At 40.7% G+C, this 17,106-nt stretch overlaps 4 protein-coding genes and 2 long non-coding RNA genes across 13 annotated transcripts in view; 3 read left to right on the top strand and 3 right to left on the bottom strand.

Moving 5' to 3' along the window:
- Positions 1 to 6,555, top strand: part of LOC107263724 — a 19,690-nt gene extending 13,135 nt beyond the window's left edge. The window contains exon 5 of the long non-coding RNA XR_001536759.2: positions 723 to 6,555. This is a non-coding gene — a long non-coding RNA (uncharacterized LOC107263724). The remainder of the gene's footprint in view (positions 1 to 722) is intronic.
- A 143-nt stretch (positions 6,556 to 6,698) lies between these two features.
- Positions 6,699 to 7,703, bottom strand: LOC107263559. 2 transcript variants are annotated; one of them, XR_001536706.2, is made up of 4 exons: positions 7,570 to 7,703; positions 7,192 to 7,384; positions 6,957 to 7,111; positions 6,699 to 6,874 (listed from the first exon to the last, which is right to left on the bottom strand). It is a non-coding gene; the product is annotated as an uncharacterized LOC107263559 (long non-coding RNA). The 2 variants fall into 2 exon arrangements; XR_001536705.2 differs by having other exon boundaries at positions 7,447 to 7,667.
- A 178-nt stretch (positions 7,704 to 7,881) lies between these two features.
- Positions 7,882 to 12,822, top strand: LOC107263817 (nucleoporin Nup35). 4 transcript variants are annotated; one of them, XM_015731432.2, is made up of 3 exons: positions 7,882 to 8,050; positions 11,242 to 11,352; positions 11,423 to 12,822. In XM_015731432.2, exons 2-3 carry the CDS (start codon positions 11,242 to 11,244, stop codon positions 12,266 to 12,268), a joined length of 957 nt encoding a protein of 318 aa, XP_015586918.1. In that variant the 5' UTR covers positions 7,882 to 8,050; the 3' UTR covers positions 12,269 to 12,822. The 4 variants fall into 4 exon arrangements, with proteins under 4 accessions (XP_015586918.1, XP_015586917.1, XP_024936734.1 ...); XM_015731431.2 differs by lacking the exon at positions 7,882 to 8,050 and adding an exon at positions 10,654 to 10,901; XM_025080966.1 differs by lacking the exon at positions 7,882 to 8,050 and adding an exon at positions 11,001 to 11,032.
- LOC107263819 lies at positions 8,864 to 10,323 on the bottom strand. Its single transcript, XM_015731439.2, has 2 exons — positions 9,695 to 10,323; positions 8,864 to 9,548 (listed from the first exon to the last, which is right to left on the bottom strand). Exons 1-2 carry the CDS (start codon positions 9,750 to 9,752, stop codon positions 9,298 to 9,300), a joined length of 309 nt encoding a protein of 102 aa, XP_015586925.1. The 5' UTR covers positions 9,753 to 10,323; the 3' UTR covers positions 8,864 to 9,297.
- On the bottom strand, positions 12,721 to 14,587 carry LOC107263818 (glucose-induced degradation protein 8 homolog). 4 transcript variants are annotated; one of them, XM_015731438.2, is made up of 4 exons: positions 14,450 to 14,587; positions 13,721 to 13,846; positions 13,247 to 13,641; positions 12,721 to 13,155 (listed from the first exon to the last, which is right to left on the bottom strand). In XM_015731438.2, the coding sequence occupies exons 2-4, from the start codon at positions 13,839 to 13,841 to the stop codon at positions 12,979 to 12,981; spliced, it is 693 nt and encodes a 230-aa protein (XP_015586924.1). In that variant the 5' UTR covers positions 13,842 to 13,846; positions 14,450 to 14,587; the 3' UTR covers positions 12,721 to 12,978. The 4 variants fall into 4 exon arrangements, with proteins under 4 accessions (XP_015586924.1, XP_015586923.1, XP_015586921.1 ...); XM_015731437.2 differs by lacking the exon at positions 14,450 to 14,587 and adding an exon at positions 14,017 to 14,274 and having other exon boundaries at positions 13,721 to 13,885; XM_015731435.2 differs by lacking the exon at positions 14,450 to 14,587 and adding an exon at positions 14,017 to 14,274 and having other exon boundaries at positions 13,721 to 13,864.
- Positions 14,527 to 17,005, top strand: LOC107263816 (parafibromin). Its single transcript, XM_015731430.2, has 4 exons — positions 14,527 to 14,797; positions 15,172 to 16,442; positions 16,521 to 16,662; positions 16,745 to 17,005. Exons 1-4 carry the CDS (start codon positions 14,667 to 14,669, stop codon positions 16,779 to 16,781), a joined length of 1,581 nt encoding a protein of 526 aa, XP_015586916.1. The 5' UTR covers positions 14,527 to 14,666; the 3' UTR covers positions 16,782 to 17,005.
- Positions 17,006 to 17,106: the final 101 nt, after the last annotated feature.

The following is a 17,106-nucleotide window of genomic DNA, read 5'->3' as shown; positions in this document are numbered from 1 at the left end:
GGGGGGGGGGGGGTTTGTTGGGTATATGGGTTCGGGGTCGATGCTCGAGTCTAGGTATGCCAATCGTGTGCAAGTCACTAAGCTTTGAGATAATAGTAGAGTAAACAACAGGAGCAGGTAGCCATGTGTTGCAGGGAGGTAGTTTGCGGGTGAATTAGGGTGCTAAAATAGGGGCGGCTCGAGAGATCCACCCCGGCGACGGGGCGTTTCGGTACAGTTGGTCACTAGGGTGGTGACTTGTAAGATTTTTCTTATTGATTTTATCTCTCGGTGCAGTGCCAGAGCGCCCGAGGGTAACGTCCAATGAGACTTCTGTGTTGCAAAGCCTGGACTGTTGTTCGGGTCGGTGAAAGTGGTTCGTCGATTAGCAGGAAGAAAGCTGATTAAAGAACTGGATCTCTCCACGTGCTTTCGTAATTCTATTAGAATGTTAGGTACCAGGTGCCAGTTATCTGATTTGTTGTGGTCTGTCAGTGAGGAATGAAAATCTTGAATATATATGTATACAGGCTACCTGTTCCTGCTGTGAGATTCAATATTTTGGTTTTACGTGTAAATCAAGGTACGATCGGAGCCCGATTTGACGAGCTGATTTTAAAAAATTGTTAATCCGTGCGACTCGGCAGATTCATAGCTTCTCCGTCGGCTGCTTTTCAGTTAACGAATCCCCGGGGCGGTTTCATTGGAATTACTTTTTACGTGGGTCGTTATGAAATTTCTAGCAGGTGGATGTCGCCCCGCAGTTCGTCTTCTGTTTCTGGAAGAATAACCGCGCGACGATGGCACCTTGTCGACGACCAGGGCGGACGGGGCTTGCTTTTCCTGGAACCGAGAGTATCTACCTATCGTATCCAGACACGAAGTGTGCTCCTTCGGCTGGTCCGCACCGCCTCTTGACGTCGGGGTTCCGCCCCGCGAGTTTGACGGCCTGCCCTCCGCGGGAGCCGCCCCCGCTCTTCGAACAGGAATACAGGAACTCGAAGAAACCGTTGATCTGGCTCTTTGTGGTTGGGCTCGGTAGGAGACCTTCCTGATCCTGTAAGTTTCTTGCCCTCGTAGTTCCTTCGTTATCCCATTGCCACCTCCTAGAGACAGCCATTTGCAATACCCCGGAGATATCAGGAGCTTAAGTTATAGTACGTCAAACTTGAGTCCTCTGGCGATCGAAAATCATTAATTATAAATAAAGCAAGAAAAAATATTTAAAAACCCAACTCGATCAGCTTACATTATTCTTTTCATTTTGTTACCGATCACTATTTACCGGTCGGTTAATTACGGATCCTCCATCAACCCTTATTTGCCTAATGGAATTTGTGTCCACATGAAAACGATGCTCTCCCTCGTCGTGGCTCTATAATAGCACCCGCATCAGTCAACCCCAACGCCCATAAGCTTCTCACACTTATCATTAACCTGGTACAGTACCCCTCCAGTGCCGTAGGAATTAGGCTGTAATGGCCTGGAGGCGTACACAAGCACGAGACGTGTCCCTGATACCGGGAAGAGCCGAAAGCCGGCGCGGCGCGCATGGGCTAAGTATGGCGAAGCAGGGAGGAGAGAATTGGCCGTCCATGCCCAGAGACGAAGGGCCGCATGCGTAATAGGGCCAGTACCGTCGGTGCGTGCCAACTGGGTGCGTGGATGCTGACGGTTGACGAAGGGTCGTACGGAGATCAAGGGGGAAACGCGACGGCCCGGAATATCATACCCGGATGGTAACCCCCGGGAGGGATGGAGATTCAGTTTACAGTGAAATCAGCTAAACTGGGGTGGTATGGGGTTGGACGAAGGGCGAGCACGTGTGGCCAAAAGGGTGCGACTTCGTCCACGGCCAGCCCTCGGGGAGACCGCGCCCACGCATTTTCAACAGGATTACAGAATGCGACAAGAGTTCGGTTGGCCTTGAATCTTCCGCCGCGGGGACCTTCGAAGGGCCAAGGGACTCCGTGCTGCCTTCTACTTGTCTCTCGCGCCGCAACGGCCGATTTCATCGGAAGGGGCGGAGAGAAACTGGTTTTTAAAGCCCACGGGCGTTCCTAAGTGTCCCGCTGGTGTGTACGGATAATTGCCACTGTGAATGGGAGTTGGTTGCCCCTTAGTCCCAACGCTCTCCCACTGCCGGGTCGGTGCCTTTTTCTTGCAGGCAAAGGCAGGGCGCGCTGTTGTCGCTGTCGATAAACACGAGTCTGACAATGTAAAAAATATATATATTTCGACATAAGCCCACGTAGAATCGACAACTTACCCTATTTTCTCTTACCTGAACAAAAAGTGTATTCCAATCCGTTTTGCGTTATATAACCTGAAAGGTCAGCAATGGCCGACGTTAACGGCCCTGTGCGTTTTAGGGTCCTCGTAACCTTTGACTTTACGTATATCCCACTTTATAGTCCTACGCTTGATCTCTGAGAACGAGAGAACCCACCCACGCATTTTGAACAGGACTTCAGAATTCGTGGGTAGGTACCCATAGGGCATGCATAGACGGTGGGAGCCCTTGAAGGGACTAATCGAGCCTACGACATAAGCATTAGCTGAGAAGGGATTGATCCATTAGATTTTCATACTCTCCTGTCGTCAATCTTCAACGTTTCGGAGTCAATTTTCAGATACTATCGATACTGATATTTTTTATCAAGAAATTTATACCAGTTCGTCCGGGCTATTCGTGAACAAATATCTTATCAGAATCAACATCGATTTTTGACGCTATACGATTTTTATTATTAACACGCCCATAAGACGCTTATGACTTCGCGTAAGGGATTACAGGCGGTGGAGCGAGGCTGGGGAGCAGGAGGGCCGCAACGATGGAACAGGGACGTCATGACGATCCTGAAAGGGGGTTGCTAGGGCTGCAGGAAGATTTTCACGAAATATGACAGCTACGTCATAACGCGAACTCCTACTCCTCCTGCTATCCTACTTTCCCGAGTATGAAAGATATGAATCGTCATATCTCCCCCATCAAGCCTTCCAAGCGTCACGTATATTAGAAATACATAAGATTATCCTTCCGTGTACTAGAAAATTGGACATTGAAGGAAACAAAGGTAACTCTATGGAATGTCATTTTGCAGCCTCGCAGAAAAAGATTTTCAACTGCGCGATAAATGATAATTACAAAAGATCGATCTAGACCGCAGCTTATTCTACTCGAAATAAAAGATTTACAGTGGTATTGAATTCTTTTGAATTATGAATATTTTGCTTTCAGGTACGTCGAATTTTTTGGCTCGAGGTGACAAGGAACTTCTTCGAGCACCATGTTGTGCGTATATATATATATATGCATGGTACGGTAGATTTACCACGAGAAAGTTCCACCTCCTCCGTTAGCAATATGCGACTCTGGTTCTTCAAGTTTCCCGCGCTGGCACCTCTTTCACTCGTTTATTCTCCTGCTACGCCGATGTAACGGAGTTGTTTACACTGCGCATGTAATATTCCACCATACTAGTCCGCGCCCGTTACCACCCGTTCGTACATCGCGGGCTGGAGGGACGTTAGCAACCCTATTTTTCTTTACAAGCTGCAAGTTTTTGCAACGCTCCCACCTGTTCGATTCGAACGTCGACGGCGCCATTTTGGAATTTAGTTACCAGAAATTGAAGAAGAGATGCCGAGAAGGGATGAATATGTCTCCGGTTGATCGTCCCAAGGAAACAGGAGTCCATAGTCGTAGTGACGGAAGAAAATGGTTTAGCGAAACGTTACATTTGAATTTTATATAATTCTCATAGAAAATATTGTCATTTAAATAATTGGAGAATCGTGTTCGCTACTGTACCTGATGCTCGCTGATTGTGAGATTGATTAATTGAAAGCTGAGCAAAGTTGAAAAGTACTGCTCTTTTTCGTAGGACGCGGAGAATAAAAATGGGCGGACAGTCCAAGTCTATCGATTTAATCGGGAAAGATCAGGATAGCAGAGTATGAAGGGCGGTTTAATCTGACATAAATTACAGTAATTACATTGGAACAGCAGGAACACATAAGGAGCCAATGGGATCCTTCGCTGGGACCCTTACTATTATCATTGTAACCGAGGCCAGCCGGTTCCCGTGAATACGGCAGAAATGGCTGCAGAGAAAAATACCAAGAGATTCTGACCTGCAGGAACTGGTGGAATGGAGGATTACCGCGAGTATACGTAGAGAAAAGTCTGCTTAGAACGGACCCTGAAGACAAGACAGAGGTAAACAAGTGTAGTAAGAAAACACGCGAGGGCAAGAAGTGGCAGTGAAACCCTCAGCCCTATGTCCCGTATCCCGAAGTGAACGTCTGTCAAAGAGACGAAGTAACACGGTGGGGAGTAAGAAAGATGAGGAGTTCTTTTACTGCAATAAAAATCACTACTACGCGGTAGGACGGATGCTACGTGGGATTTGATTGTCGAGCTCTGGAAATATTAGAATACTCGAATAAGTAAGGTTCCCATACATTCTTTTTAGCCTCTGCTCAAAAACCAAAAACTCTGCTGCAGACCTAAGCAGAGTCAAAGCAATGACTAATAAACACCGAAGGAAGTCCTATGAAGAAATAAAATAGAAGCTGTAAAATTCTAATCGTCGAATCCGAGTGGAAGCCAAGAGAATTGCAATACAAGTTTCATCAGGATCACATCCTGCCACGGAGCATTTGCCTAGGTGTCCGGTGTTAAGGACAAAGGATCACGTGAAAAGAGGAAGTTCAAGGAACAGCGGTACACCACTCGTCGAGATGATATCCTTATGGGAAAGGATACGTATCCTTGTTAAGAGGAAACAGAATGGAGGATACACCGATTTCAGTATTTTGAATAAAGGAAGAATTAACGATAAAAGGTATGGGACTAAGGAACAGCGATACGATTCTCATCAGGATGACATCCTTTCAGAAGGACTAGACGTATCTGTTTAAGAGAGGTTCCTGGTATTCCTGTAGGACACACCTATTCCGGCATTCGCACCAGACACTTGAGAAAGCGTATGTTAAAATGGAGGAGAGTTCAAGAAATGGCGATACACTTCTCATCAGGACCTCATCCTTGCAGGAAGGATATGAAACGTACCGGAGGGAGGTACCCGTTAAGGATACACCTATCCCGGTGACGGGAATAAAGGACAGGAAGGATGTGAAAGGAAAAGTTGAACGAATGACGATACAGCACTCATCAGGATCACATCCGGTAACGAAGGACTTTTTAGTAAAGGAATAAAGTGGTTTAGACGTACGAACGGTTAAACCCAACATCCTATAGGATGGATGTGCGGGAAAGGACGGGTCTCGAGAGCGAATAGCGATACAGCCAGCACCAGGATAACATCCAGTCCTGTAGGGTTCCGCAAGGCGGACACCTGGGAAGTCAGGGACTCGAAACCACGCAAGGTGAATATCCCAGTGCCAGGATACCATGCCCTGAAAAAAAGAAATACTCCTAAATAAACCAAGGCTTTACTTATTCCTGATACAACGACAATCAGGATCACATCCGTTACAGGACGTTTTCTCTAGCAATGGAGTAATACTAAATTGTTCGTTGGTTGCTATTTTACTCCGTCCATACTCAAAACAGCTTCTAGGTATCCAGGGAGAATTGGGTACGTATTAAAAAAAAAAAACGATCAACCGTCCTATTTCGTAACGGGCTGTTCACGAAGATAAATATGTTGCCACGAGTGTTCGTGGTTTCATAAATCAACGAACACGCTACGTACAGCTGTGACGTATGACGAAAAACAGGAGACCAAACTGGCCTGCACGACTGGTTCCATTCGAGGCAGCATCAAGATATGAAAAAAATGAAAAGTGATATCCGCGCGAGCAGGAGACCAGAGTCAGCATGGAGTTTATACACCAGGGAAAAACTGCTGGCATTTGCCTGCGTCTACCTTCCTTTGGCCGTGTCCCAAAAGTCCTCACCATCCTCGGTAACCCGTGAAATCTTCAATGACGTCACACCAAAACAGTTTCCTCTCAGAAGGATGGTGGAGTAGAGTTTCCACAGCAGTCTATACGAACGCAGTGTAAGGAAGCTTAGGAATGTAGAAGGTCCAGAGGGAGAAATGGCGGCTCTATTAAATCTGTGCACCGGTAAAATAAAGCATAAAAGGATCAATATGGGAGTGGCAAGGATCGCCGTTTCCCCCTCAGCGTATTGGCGATATCAAGTCTGCGGTTAGAGCTCCCCAGGACTCCCCACTACTCGTAGTCGCTCTCATACTTTACCCCCATTGTAAATACCGGCGCGACGTAATGCCCCTGCAATTAGTTTCGCTCCATTGAGTTCTAAATGCGGAGACTTGGTCATCAGGAATGCAGACACTCCGAGGAGGATCGGAGGATCCTTGGTGTAGGGACATAGAATCGTGTTGCATCCTTGCGGATTAGTCCTGCTACCCTGGCCCTTGTCGCCGGCTTTCTTATTAATATGCTAATTTTACTTGGTGGGAGCTAGCTACGAATTGTACCTACTTGCTCCTGGTTATAAATATGGTACTGAACGAATGCTAGAATATTGATGCCTGTGTGATTGCGGTCACGTGTAATACGATACAGCTGAGACCAGGAAACTATACAGCTATATACAGTAGTTTCTATCCCGTGGGAAACCTTTCTTCAGGAGTCCTGGACGCCACCAGTAGAATCCATCCTGATCCCTTTGTACCGATACATATTTCTGTCAGAATACGAGCCAACAAAATTTCAAGGACAATTGTAAAACCTCCAATCGAGTATCTACTGTAACAGTCGTGTAATGTATAAAAACCCAGTGATCAAGCTGTGTCGTCTCCAAGGTTCCTGAATCCTTATGGTGTCCTCCCATGTACTCGTTGCACCATAGTAAGATCCCTCATGAGTGCCTAATCGTCCGCCCTTCGTTAATCCCCTAGAGGGTGAAAGATTAAACGCTTCAGTGAGTTTGAAAGAAACGAGAACGTGAAGACGAACAGGAGAATATAAGGGGCTACCTTGAAAGCATCAGGTTGGCCGAAAGCAAGGTCGATCGGTCCATGGTACCGAAGATTGTTTCAGCTTCCTTGGATTTCTCTCTGGTACATCCATTCGTCCATTTGTCCACCGTCCATCGTTTGGCAGCCATTTGATACCAAACTAAGAGGAACTCCTACCAGGAGAATATGTAAGGCCTTAACATTTTTCTTGCTGGATGAAACGCCGCTGCGACGTTTCACCGTGGCCATATACCTTTATGAGTCGGTCATGCTCGAGCAGGTTTCAAACAGGATTCAGCCTGTCCTACAAGGGTATCATAACCTCCTGGAGAGCATCCACGGCTCATGGAAGCCCTTTGCGTCGTCCCCAGTTGAGTGTGTTGCTGACAGGAATCTTGGCGTCTTGAGATACGTAACACGTACCGTAGAAGAAACAGAGTCCCGGCCTACAACGATTAGGAATTTATAAGAAAAACCCCATAGGCCATACTTCACCATCTGTACACACCATGGCTTTCGTTGTTGGAAGGGCCATCGCGACATAACCTCACAAAATTGTCATCCGTTGTGAAGAAACGGAACGACGCACTTAATATATCAGGAATATATAATATCACCAAACTAGATGTACCTGCAGGTTATGGGACCTTCTCAAAATTCTATGGGATTTCACGTGGATGCAAAATGTCTCACTAAAAACGATCGCCATTCGATGACTCTTGAAATATTTGGCCTCACATGATTAGGAGAGCATGGCGGCGTAGGGCGCAGTCTCGCGGGCTTTCGTAGCAACTACAACAGCTGCTGACTGCTGCAGGGATAAGGGCCGATGTGCATGGTTACCGTAGAAGGAGTCTATAGAATACAGAGAGTATACGAAGTACTCCAGAGATCGTATAGCGCAAGAATTTCAGAAACAACATGAAAGAAAGATGGACGGTTTCTTTGGGAATGGAGAAATTATCGAGGAAACGGAGAACTTATATTTTACCATTCATCGTGAGACCCATTCGCATGTAAACTGGAATCAACCTGGAACAACATCGTCGCTAAAGGACCAAAAGCAGTGAACGGATAAACAACTTTATAGGGAGAGCAGAAGGCGTTAGAAGGTAACTTATGGGGAACTCCTCGTGAGCCCCGTAGAGGTTCTTTAACCTAACCTAACTTATCTGCATACCTTGCCTCTAGTAATTCGTACAAGGAACGAGGAGTGACTCCAGGCTCAATTTTTCATGCTAAACGGATCTGTATGCTTTTATGTAATTACGCACACGATTATTAGTTATCATGAAGATTTCGACAAAAAATTATTATTTGCTTCGGACCATTCAAGTCATTCGGCACTCGTACTCTCGTACGTCTGTACTTCGAACAGACGCTCCTTACGACATTGCAAATCTCTATCTTGTAATTAACGACAACAATATCAACATTGAAAGTTCGCACACATCCGTGTTATTGTTTTCATTTTACTTGCTTATTTTTTTTGCTTTTGTCTTTTTATTTCGATAATTTCGCCTAATGCGTCACTAGCTCGTGTCCGATATGTATATACATACCTTACAATCGTAGGTCTCGGTAAATATTGATATACAGGATGTTCCTAAAGTCCAATACAATTTTTTTAGTACGTCGAGGTAATTAACACTAAGTTTTAATTAAAGTAGGCTATTAAGCTCATACAATTTTGTCTATAAAATTTTTTCATGTAAGACCTTGTGCTTAAGCTATTTGACAATTTTGATTTAAATGCTTCACCCTGTATATATATGAGAGTTTGACGCAAATCTTTACGGATAAGAAGATTTTTAGCAAAAAGCGTCATTGCGTGTTACTAGTAGGTAGTATATTAAACGACCAGTATTATTCTATACAGATCTGGGTATCAGTCCAAAGTCCAATCACACATGACGATTATACGTGACCTGGAAAACTGCAGGCCACCTATCAAAATGTAACATCTGAAATGAGGGATAAATCGTTTTATCAATTTAACCGGTCACCTACGTCCACACGTCCTACTCGATGAGGATGAGCAAAGTCCAGAATGACTGGCCGTGACCTTCGATCTTCGGTTCATGGAAAGCACACTAGTAAAACGATTAAGAAATTGAAATACAGAGAAGCCGAATGCTAATGAGTTGGCATTATTTTTTGTTGAATTATTATAATTCGATTTTTTAATTATACATTTTTGAACTTTTTCATTATTTACTTTTTTATTACACAAATATACCGATTAAAGCATTCAAACTGCTGTTTTGCATGACCAGAATGATTTAGGTGTTGATTATATTTCTGAGGTAATCATAGAACTCAATCGGGTAAATGTGAAAAAAAAATGATTAATTATAAACTAAATAGTTTTATCGTAAAAAGATTCGAATTGATTTTCGCTACTATGACCTTTCTGGCGTGATCGTTTCATCGAGGTCTGGTGAGCATTGTTATGGTCCCTAGAAGTCAATGGTACTTGGGCGCGAGACAACAGGCACGATCCTGGAGATAGGAAGGGAGGCCCACTAGCTGACAGGACTCCAGAGAGGCGAGAAAGTTCTTGCTCGCAGTCCACGTTATACAGCTGCGTTATGGTAGCTTCGCTGAAACCTGCAAAATCAATCATAATTTCCAGTACAACGAAATTGTTTGTCAAACAGGGATCTAGTTAGCTAGCCTGAAATATATACAAATGTATATTTTAATTATTTGGTTAAATTTATTGTAATACAAAATTTCCTTGAAAAGTTCCTTACAGGCAGTTTTAAGGTATCCAGACGAGTTTACGTGGGCGGCTGAGTGACCCTTCTGCATGATACGTCACGTCCTTTTTCTTCTTGGTAAGAAAAGTAGGAAATCAACGGGAAGAATCTATTCTTCTTTAATTTGAACTTCTGGCTAGTCGCCATCGCTGTCGACGGCCTGGCAACTTGTATATTTTGTGCTAAGGTGTTACTATACTTATGAAACAAGAGAGCGCATACCCTTGCTTGGAGAGAAAGGTAGAAAAATATCGACACGACTGGTTATTTATCTCGATTTTTGAAATTGCGAGTGAAATTATGGAAGATGTAGGCGGTCCAATATGCTGCCCTCTATGACACCATTGCTTTGCTTCGTGGAAAATTAATGTTTATCATTGACAGGACTGATATTATGTTATTATTGATAGGATGAACAGACCGAATTTTTCAGTGTTGATATGATTCGTGTATTGATATATGCGTGTGGTAATTATCTTATGCCAGTATGGAATTGTTTTAACTAATATTTTGTTGCACTCGATAATAAGGTATTGTTGCTTTTGTAGATTCACAAGTATGGTTATGTTTCTTAAAGATCTGCTTTTATATACGTTTTTAATTCTGGTGTAGTTTTATTATTTTTACTCTTAGTTTCCTGAGATGTTTGGTTTATTGAACGTGTTAGTGGAATACTTGTTGCATTATCGTAGCAATTTTCGGATACGTTCATCTATATTAATTTAACCTTTGATTATTGTAAAAATATCCACAGGGAGAAAGGGTCACTTTTGATTTCAAGGAATTTCAGTGGATTTGTAATTGTGAGGTCGTTAGAAAAATAAAATAGAAATGTTTTAAAATATTATTTATAAAATAGAGATATTTATGAATATATAATCGAAATTAGACAATTTTTGCTTTATTACTAATTTTATAATATAAGTATGGGTTAGCATTGTTGGGATTCCATTTCCGACAACGTATCACATTTTTACTTCACTGTCTCCATCTAATATTTATAGAATTGTTAACTCATGCTGTTGCCGATAAAGTAGATTGAAACATTGGAAACCCGATTGAAAGCTTATCTATGTTCATTTTTGGTTTGGACGTTGTGCCGCCTTTTCATTTTGTAATTTGATTGTAACGTACGAAAGGTTGTGATACAACCGATGATTAGTGAATTTTTCTAATTGATAAGTTTATCTGATAACGCAAAGTAAGTTGGATTTCGTATTGTTTTGATACCTCATGTAATAAGAGATTTTAGAATATGATTTTTATATGTAGATCCGCCTGTATACACTTCTCGCATAACCTTAAAAGATTATAACGCTCCAGAAACAATAGGTTTGTTCTCGTTAGCTATACTCTCTGCACTTTTCTAAAAGTGTAAGTTTTTATTGGATAATATTTTTAAGTAACCAATGAGAACTTGCCCTTTTTCAAAGGTGCAGAAAGTGTAGGTAACGAGAACAAATCTATTGGAGTATGTTTATTTGAAAAGTTTTAGAGTATAATTATTTATTGGAATTATATGTTTATTTTTCTTTATAAAGATGGAACCTATGGCTTTGGGATCACCTGTAGGCAGTCCAGCCCAGACACCAGGAAGTCCTGGAACTAATTCTGCATATTTACCTAGTTTTCTTCTTGGAGATGTTCATTCGGTATGTATAGATATACTAAGTTTTTAAAATTTTTGATTGTGTTGATATCAATGCTTTACTTTTATTATAGAATACAAGAGTAAGTAATGATTCATCAAGGTTGTTAAACACTGGTGGGTCAGGTATGACGTCTCCTGTATCACACTATGGTACCCCTGAATTCCGTACAAATAGACAAAAGTCTATGTTTGGAAACGTTACAAGTCCTTCGGAAGGCCAAATAGGAACAGAAGGTCATGCTGGTGGTCCTCCTACAAGAGGCCTATTTGATACTCTGGAGATTACACAACAAATTGGGTCACCTACACCCTTGAATAACCAAAGTATTATCAGCAATCAATCAAGATTACTAGGAAATAATGTTGGAAGCAACTCGTTCTTTTTGGATACGTCTACAAATGCTACATCACCTGAATCCCAAGGCCTCTCTCAGTGGGTGACAGTCTTTGGGTTTCCACCGAGTGCAATCAATGCAGTGTTCTCTCATATATCCAGCAGAGTACGTGTAGTAGACAAGCATGCTCCACCCCATACTCAAAGCAATTGGATTCATATAAAATGCGCTTCGGAGCAAGAGGCTCAGAGAGCACTTTCGTGCAATGGAAATATTGTTACTGGATCTATAATGATCGGTGTGATCCCATGTACTGATGAAGGCGTTTTACTAGTATCTGATAAGGAAAACCACTCTAAATTGAATGGAAGTATGAGACTATTCCCATCTCCTGGTAGAATACATCAAGGACAATCTGATTCCATCGTACCGCGTACACCCATTAGATTACAAAACGCTCGTCCACTTGCTTCAGGATATAATCAACACCTAAGTCCTCAGTCAGTTAAGTCACCAGAAAATATTCCACAAAGATCCACAGGATTGGTATCTAAAGCAATGGAGTATGTATTTGGTTGGTGAAACTAGTATAATTCCTTTTCATAATATCCTTGATGAAACAGTTTTTCACAAGTGCTAAACGTGAATAATTTTGTACAGTCGTTTTTTCTTCTAGAAATCATTTTGCCTTTGCCACTCTTGTATATCGTACTGAATGAATAATCTTTTTACTTTTAATTTTTAACCTATAAACTCGCCTTATTAACATTATGATCATTTTTCAATAAATTCGGACTCACTATCAGCAAAAGTTTACACTCTCTGATTTATTCTATACAAGAAAAATTTTAGGAATACAGTATTGACAGGACTATAAAAACTTATAAATCTTTATATTTTATTATAATGATCACGCGTACTGAGTTTCCTAAATTCAGCTATGCATTGAGCACAGAATTAGTCCCCAAGAACACATTTTAATTAGCCCTTGATTCTCAATCAAATTGGTTTCCGCTACAATAATAGAGTAATCATAGTATTCAATGCAGTGCTTAGTCTTTATTAACAAATCAAGTCAAAGCCATGAGATTGTAGATATTCTTTGTGTTAAAAATAAACGACTAATGTCAATCGTATATATTTCTTCAAAATCAATCACGTACTTTTACTGTCCTTATACAAGATTGCAATTTTCTACTGGACATTAATAATATAATAAAATCACAAATATTTCTGATAACCTAACGTATAAATAAGATTCTGATATTTCTTTTTCTCTTACACACATTAAATTACTTAGGAGTCTCAATGGTGGCACTTCCTAAATCTGTCATTTTCGGATACTTCACTTTTTTCTTGTCCAATTCATCCTGTGCCCAAAGTATCATTTTCAAAAGATTATTCAGCCTTGGACTAGTCGATTCTCTGTATTCCATCTTCAATATGGCTGCATTCAACTCACTGGCTATCTGGAATGTATAAAAAAGATAATTGATAAGAGAGACGATAATGGTATATTTGTAATTTGTAATATCTTTATATTTTCTAAAGAATATTTACCTTTTGTCTATGTGTAGGATGTAATAAATCACTAAAGGGACTTTTGTGAGGTTCATCGAATGCTAGTAAAGCAAGGGTACGCTCCAATTCACTCAAAATGTTATCATCAGATTCACCAGCTTCACTTAATTGGTTCTGAGCAAATTGCAGTGCTTCTTCAATACGGCCAGTACGTATAAGTTCAATCAAATGCAACTGCTGCAGATGAAAATAAAGATATCTGTCATTATCCAATAACTCTGGATGCAGTTGGTTAACTAGATCTGTAGCTTCTTGAATTCGACCATTTTGGATAGCATCACGAATTCGAATTCGATCATCCAAAGAATTGAGTTCCACGGTAGGACCAACTCCAGACTCCTGTTGGAACTTCTCTGCAGCTTCTTTAAACCCTTCTATACAAGAATAAGATGAAAAATCAATCAGATAAACTATGAAACACACCATGAAATCCATATACAGAAAAAATCTTACCAGTGACCAAGTAATTCATAATTAGATTGTTCATAGAAACTCGCTGAATATGGGAGCCCTCCTCTAGTTTTGCGACCCACTCATCTTTTGAAACACTATCTTGTTTTTCTGAGAAACTCATTATGCCTACGGATTAAAGCGGTGCTGTAATTATAATGCAGAATACTGCAATTAAAGAAGAACAAGATTTCCTGTTAAACAACCACTATTCCATTGCACCATTAATACTAGAGTATATGTCACATGTATGGAAATGAATTTGTCACGATGACTTTCCAGATGAATTTTCATCTTACCAAAAAAGCAGGGGCTTGCGTCTACGAAAAGTTTCAACCCTTAGGGGTGATTTAAAGTTTCTAGCAGCAGATTTATTTCCGAGCAACGTCAAAGCGCAGAAATGTCATAAACAAAGCTGTCTGCCCGTGTTTTTAATAGCCATGTTCAGAAGCACAGAAAATTCTAACTAAGATGGGTAGATTGAGAGACAATATTTAGAGGGAAATCTGCTCCTTCATTTTATAAATTTGATCTATGATTTATAGTAAAACAAACCAGCTCATATGAAAATATTTACTAATCTGTAAAATAATCAATAATTATTATCTTATAATATAATATTAAACCGATTGCTTAATGCTGACCATTTTATTCTGTAGATTTATTTTTTTCAATTTCAAATATGGATTAGCCTTTAGAATTAATTTTTGTAATATACCAATGTATGCGAACCTGGCTATAATTGAGGATTTTCCTTTGGCTATACTTTTGAAGCATGTTGTATATATATATAGTCTGTGCACTTCTTAGCTCTCTAGAGCACAAAACCAAAAAGGATCAAGAAGAAGAAGTATACATGTGCGTAGGAGTGTGTAGTCAGCATAAGGAAGCATTTTGTCGCTATAATCCAAACTAGCCTAAAGCCCCAAAGTGAGTGCAGTGCATAAACATGGCGGATCCATTGAGTTTGCTCCGACAATATAATGTCAATAAAAAAGAGATAATTGAACGAGAAAATCAAATAATTTTTGGTGAATTTTCATGGCCGAAGAATGTAAAGACCAACTATTTGACATATGGGTAAGTAGCTTAACTATTATTTTTAGTGTGCACGAAACACTCCTTCAATCTGGCTGACTTGTTATTGCATTCTTCATCGTTTCTTTGCTTGACGCTTTTTAATTATTTTTTAAATGTTTTTTTTTAATTGGATAACTGTAAATGCCCAGTATCAAATTTGTGGGAATATTTATTTATTGGGATACTATGTTCTCATGCACATGTTTGGCTAAAGTCAAAGTAAATATAAACATTGTGGTAGACATGCATTTGTCTTATTTGGTTTAAGCTTAATTAATAGGTACTGTCACATGCTTCTTTATTTAGTAGCTTAGTAAAGTAAGTCTAGAATGAACAAGATACTAAATAATATTGTGATTCTTTTTTCTTTGCAGATCTGGAAAGGAGGGTACACCGAAAGAATATTATACCCTTGAGTGCCTATTATTTCTGCTAAAACATGTCCAGCTTACACATCCAGTATATGTTCGGCAAGCAGCTGCTGAAAACATTCCTGTGGTACGGAGACCCGACAGGAAAGATCTGTTGGCTTATCTCAATGGAGAAACAGCCACATCAGCCGCCATAGATAAATCAGCACCTCTTGAAATTCCCACTCAAGTGAAACGTACAGCAGAGGATGGGCTGGAAAGTGGATCTTCAAAGAAACCTCGCTTTGAGGAAACACACGTGCAAAAAGTTAAAGAACAGCTTGCAGCTAGATTGGATGCTCCAAAGGAAGCCTCTGTCACTGTGGATAATATTAAGTCTCTTTCTGAAGCTATGTCAGTCGAAAAAATTGCTGCTATAAAGGCAAAGCGATTAGCGAAAAAACGTACAACAATCAAAGAGAATGATGACATTGGCATGGGATCTGATCTACGTGTTATCCTGGACATGGACGTTGACGACACAAAGGACATTGTCTCCAGGGAAAGACAGTGGAGAACAAGAGCAACTATTCTTCAAAGCAGTGGAAAGGTTTTTGCAAAGAATATTTTTGCAATATTACAAAGTATAAAGGCCCGGGAAGAGGGACGACAGAAAGGGCCTGTGGCTCCAACACCAATGGTTACACCCAGATCAACACCAATGAGGCCTTTACCACAACCCTCTGTATACAATCGATACGATCAGGAAAGATTCAATCGACAAAAGGAAGAAACAGAAGGATTCAAGATTGACACCATGGGTACTTATCACGGTATGACCTTAAAATCCGTGACAGAGGGCACCAATCCAGCCGTACGAAAACCGCCAAGCAATCCATCCTCGGCTCCATCTTCTGGGTTGTTACCAACCTCAGCAGCTAAACTAACACCACAGCAAGCAGCTCAGAATAAACGACCAAGCAGAACGCCTATTATTATAATCCCAAGTGCCAATACATCTTTGATCACTATGTACAATGCAAAAGACATTCTCCAGGATCTCAAGTACTTTAGTAACGAGGAGAAGCGAGCCCAAGGTTGCAAGAAAGAGAACGAAGTCCTTCTACAACGACGTAAAGACGGCGGACTTACAGTACCCTATCGTGTCGTTGATAATCCACAAAAATTAACAAATGCTGATTGGGAACGAGTGGTTGCAGTATTTGTTATGGGTCCTGCCTGGCAATTCAAGGGATGGCCTTTTGATGGAAATCCTGTTGAGATCTTTTCAAAAAGTATGCATCATTCAAAAACTTTACATCGAAGAATCTAACATGCATTCACTCAACTTATAAAGCAATGGTTTCTTTCAGTTTCTGCTTTTCATTTAAAATACGATGAAATGAAATTGGATGGTAATGTAGCCAGATGGGCTGTCACAGTTATCGAATTGAGCAGAACAAAAAGGCACTTGGATAGAGCAGCACTTATGGTCTTTTGGGAACACTTAGATAAGTATGTATCGAATTTTTCTAATTTCCTTTATATATAATTTACCGATTCTGTATTCACTAACTGATTACGTATATCATTACAGGCACATGATCAAGAACAAGCCACATCTTCGATTTTAATTGCAAAATCATTGCAAGTAGAAGAGTAACGGGAATTTTTTTCGGACACATGCAAATTTCCGATTTTTTTTTCTTTTTTCCCCCTTTATACGCTGTACATACCTTTAAAAGAGTATATCGTCAATCCTGTACATATACCTATTAAAAAAAAAACCAAATACACAAACGTACCATGTACGCCCATAAGAGAAAGTATTAAAATTTTGTTTACTGTAACACAGAAATGAAATCTTCTCTTAATTATCGTATCCCTTATACAAATAAAATAGGAGCTCACTCTCATCCATCTAGAAACCATCTTCATACTTTTAGAAAGTAAAAGAAG

The sequence above is a fragment of the Cephus cinctus genome, unplaced genomic scaffold (genome assembly GCF_000341935.2).
Source record: "Cephus cinctus unplaced genomic scaffold, Ccin1 Ccin1_scaffold0160, whole genome shotgun sequence".
In the NCBI taxonomy this organism is placed as follows: Eukaryota; Metazoa; Arthropoda; class Insecta; order Hymenoptera; family Cephidae; genus Cephus; species Cephus cinctus.
The sequence above is the reverse complement of the archived record's forward strand: the minus strand, read 5'-3'. Positions and strand labels throughout refer to the sequence as shown.

Coding starts and splice junctions, on each gene's coding strand:
- LOC107263819 (XM_015731439.2), bottom strand. CDS start 9,752: ATGCAGAAGGGTCACTCAGCCGCCCACGTAAACTCGTCTGGATACCTT. Junction 9,549..9,694: donor TGGATACCTTAAAACTGCCT/GTAAGGAACTTT, acceptor TTGATTTTGCAG/GTTTCAGCGAAGCTACCATA.
- LOC107263817 (XM_015731432.2), top strand. CDS start 11,242: ATGGAACCTATGGCTTTGGGATCACCTGTAGGCAGTCCAGCCCAGACA. Junction 11,353..11,422: donor TTCTTGGAGATGTTCATTCG/GTATGTATAGAT, acceptor CTTTTATTATAG/AATACAAGAGTAAGTAATGA.
- LOC107263818 (XM_015731438.2), bottom strand. CDS start 13,841: ATGAGTTTCTCAGAAAAACAAGATAGTGTTTCAAAAGATGAGTGGGTC. Junction 13,642..13,720: donor TATGAATTACTTGGTCACTG/GTAAGATTTTTT, acceptor ATTCTTGTATAG/AAGGGTTTAAAGAAGCTGCA. Junction 13,156..13,246: donor ATCCTACACATAGACAAAAG/GTAAATATTCTT, acceptor TATACATTCCAG/ATAGCCAGTGAGTTGAATGC.
- LOC107263816 (XM_015731430.2), top strand. CDS start 14,667: ATGGCGGATCCATTGAGTTTGCTCCGACAATATAATGTCAATAAAAAA. Junction 14,798..15,171: donor ACCAACTATTTGACATATGG/GTAAGTAGCTTA, acceptor TTTTCTTTGCAG/ATCTGGAAAGGAGGGTACAC. Junction 16,443..16,520: donor TGTTGAGATCTTTTCAAAAA/GTATGCATCATT, acceptor GGTTTCTTTCAG/TTTCTGCTTTTCATTTAAAA.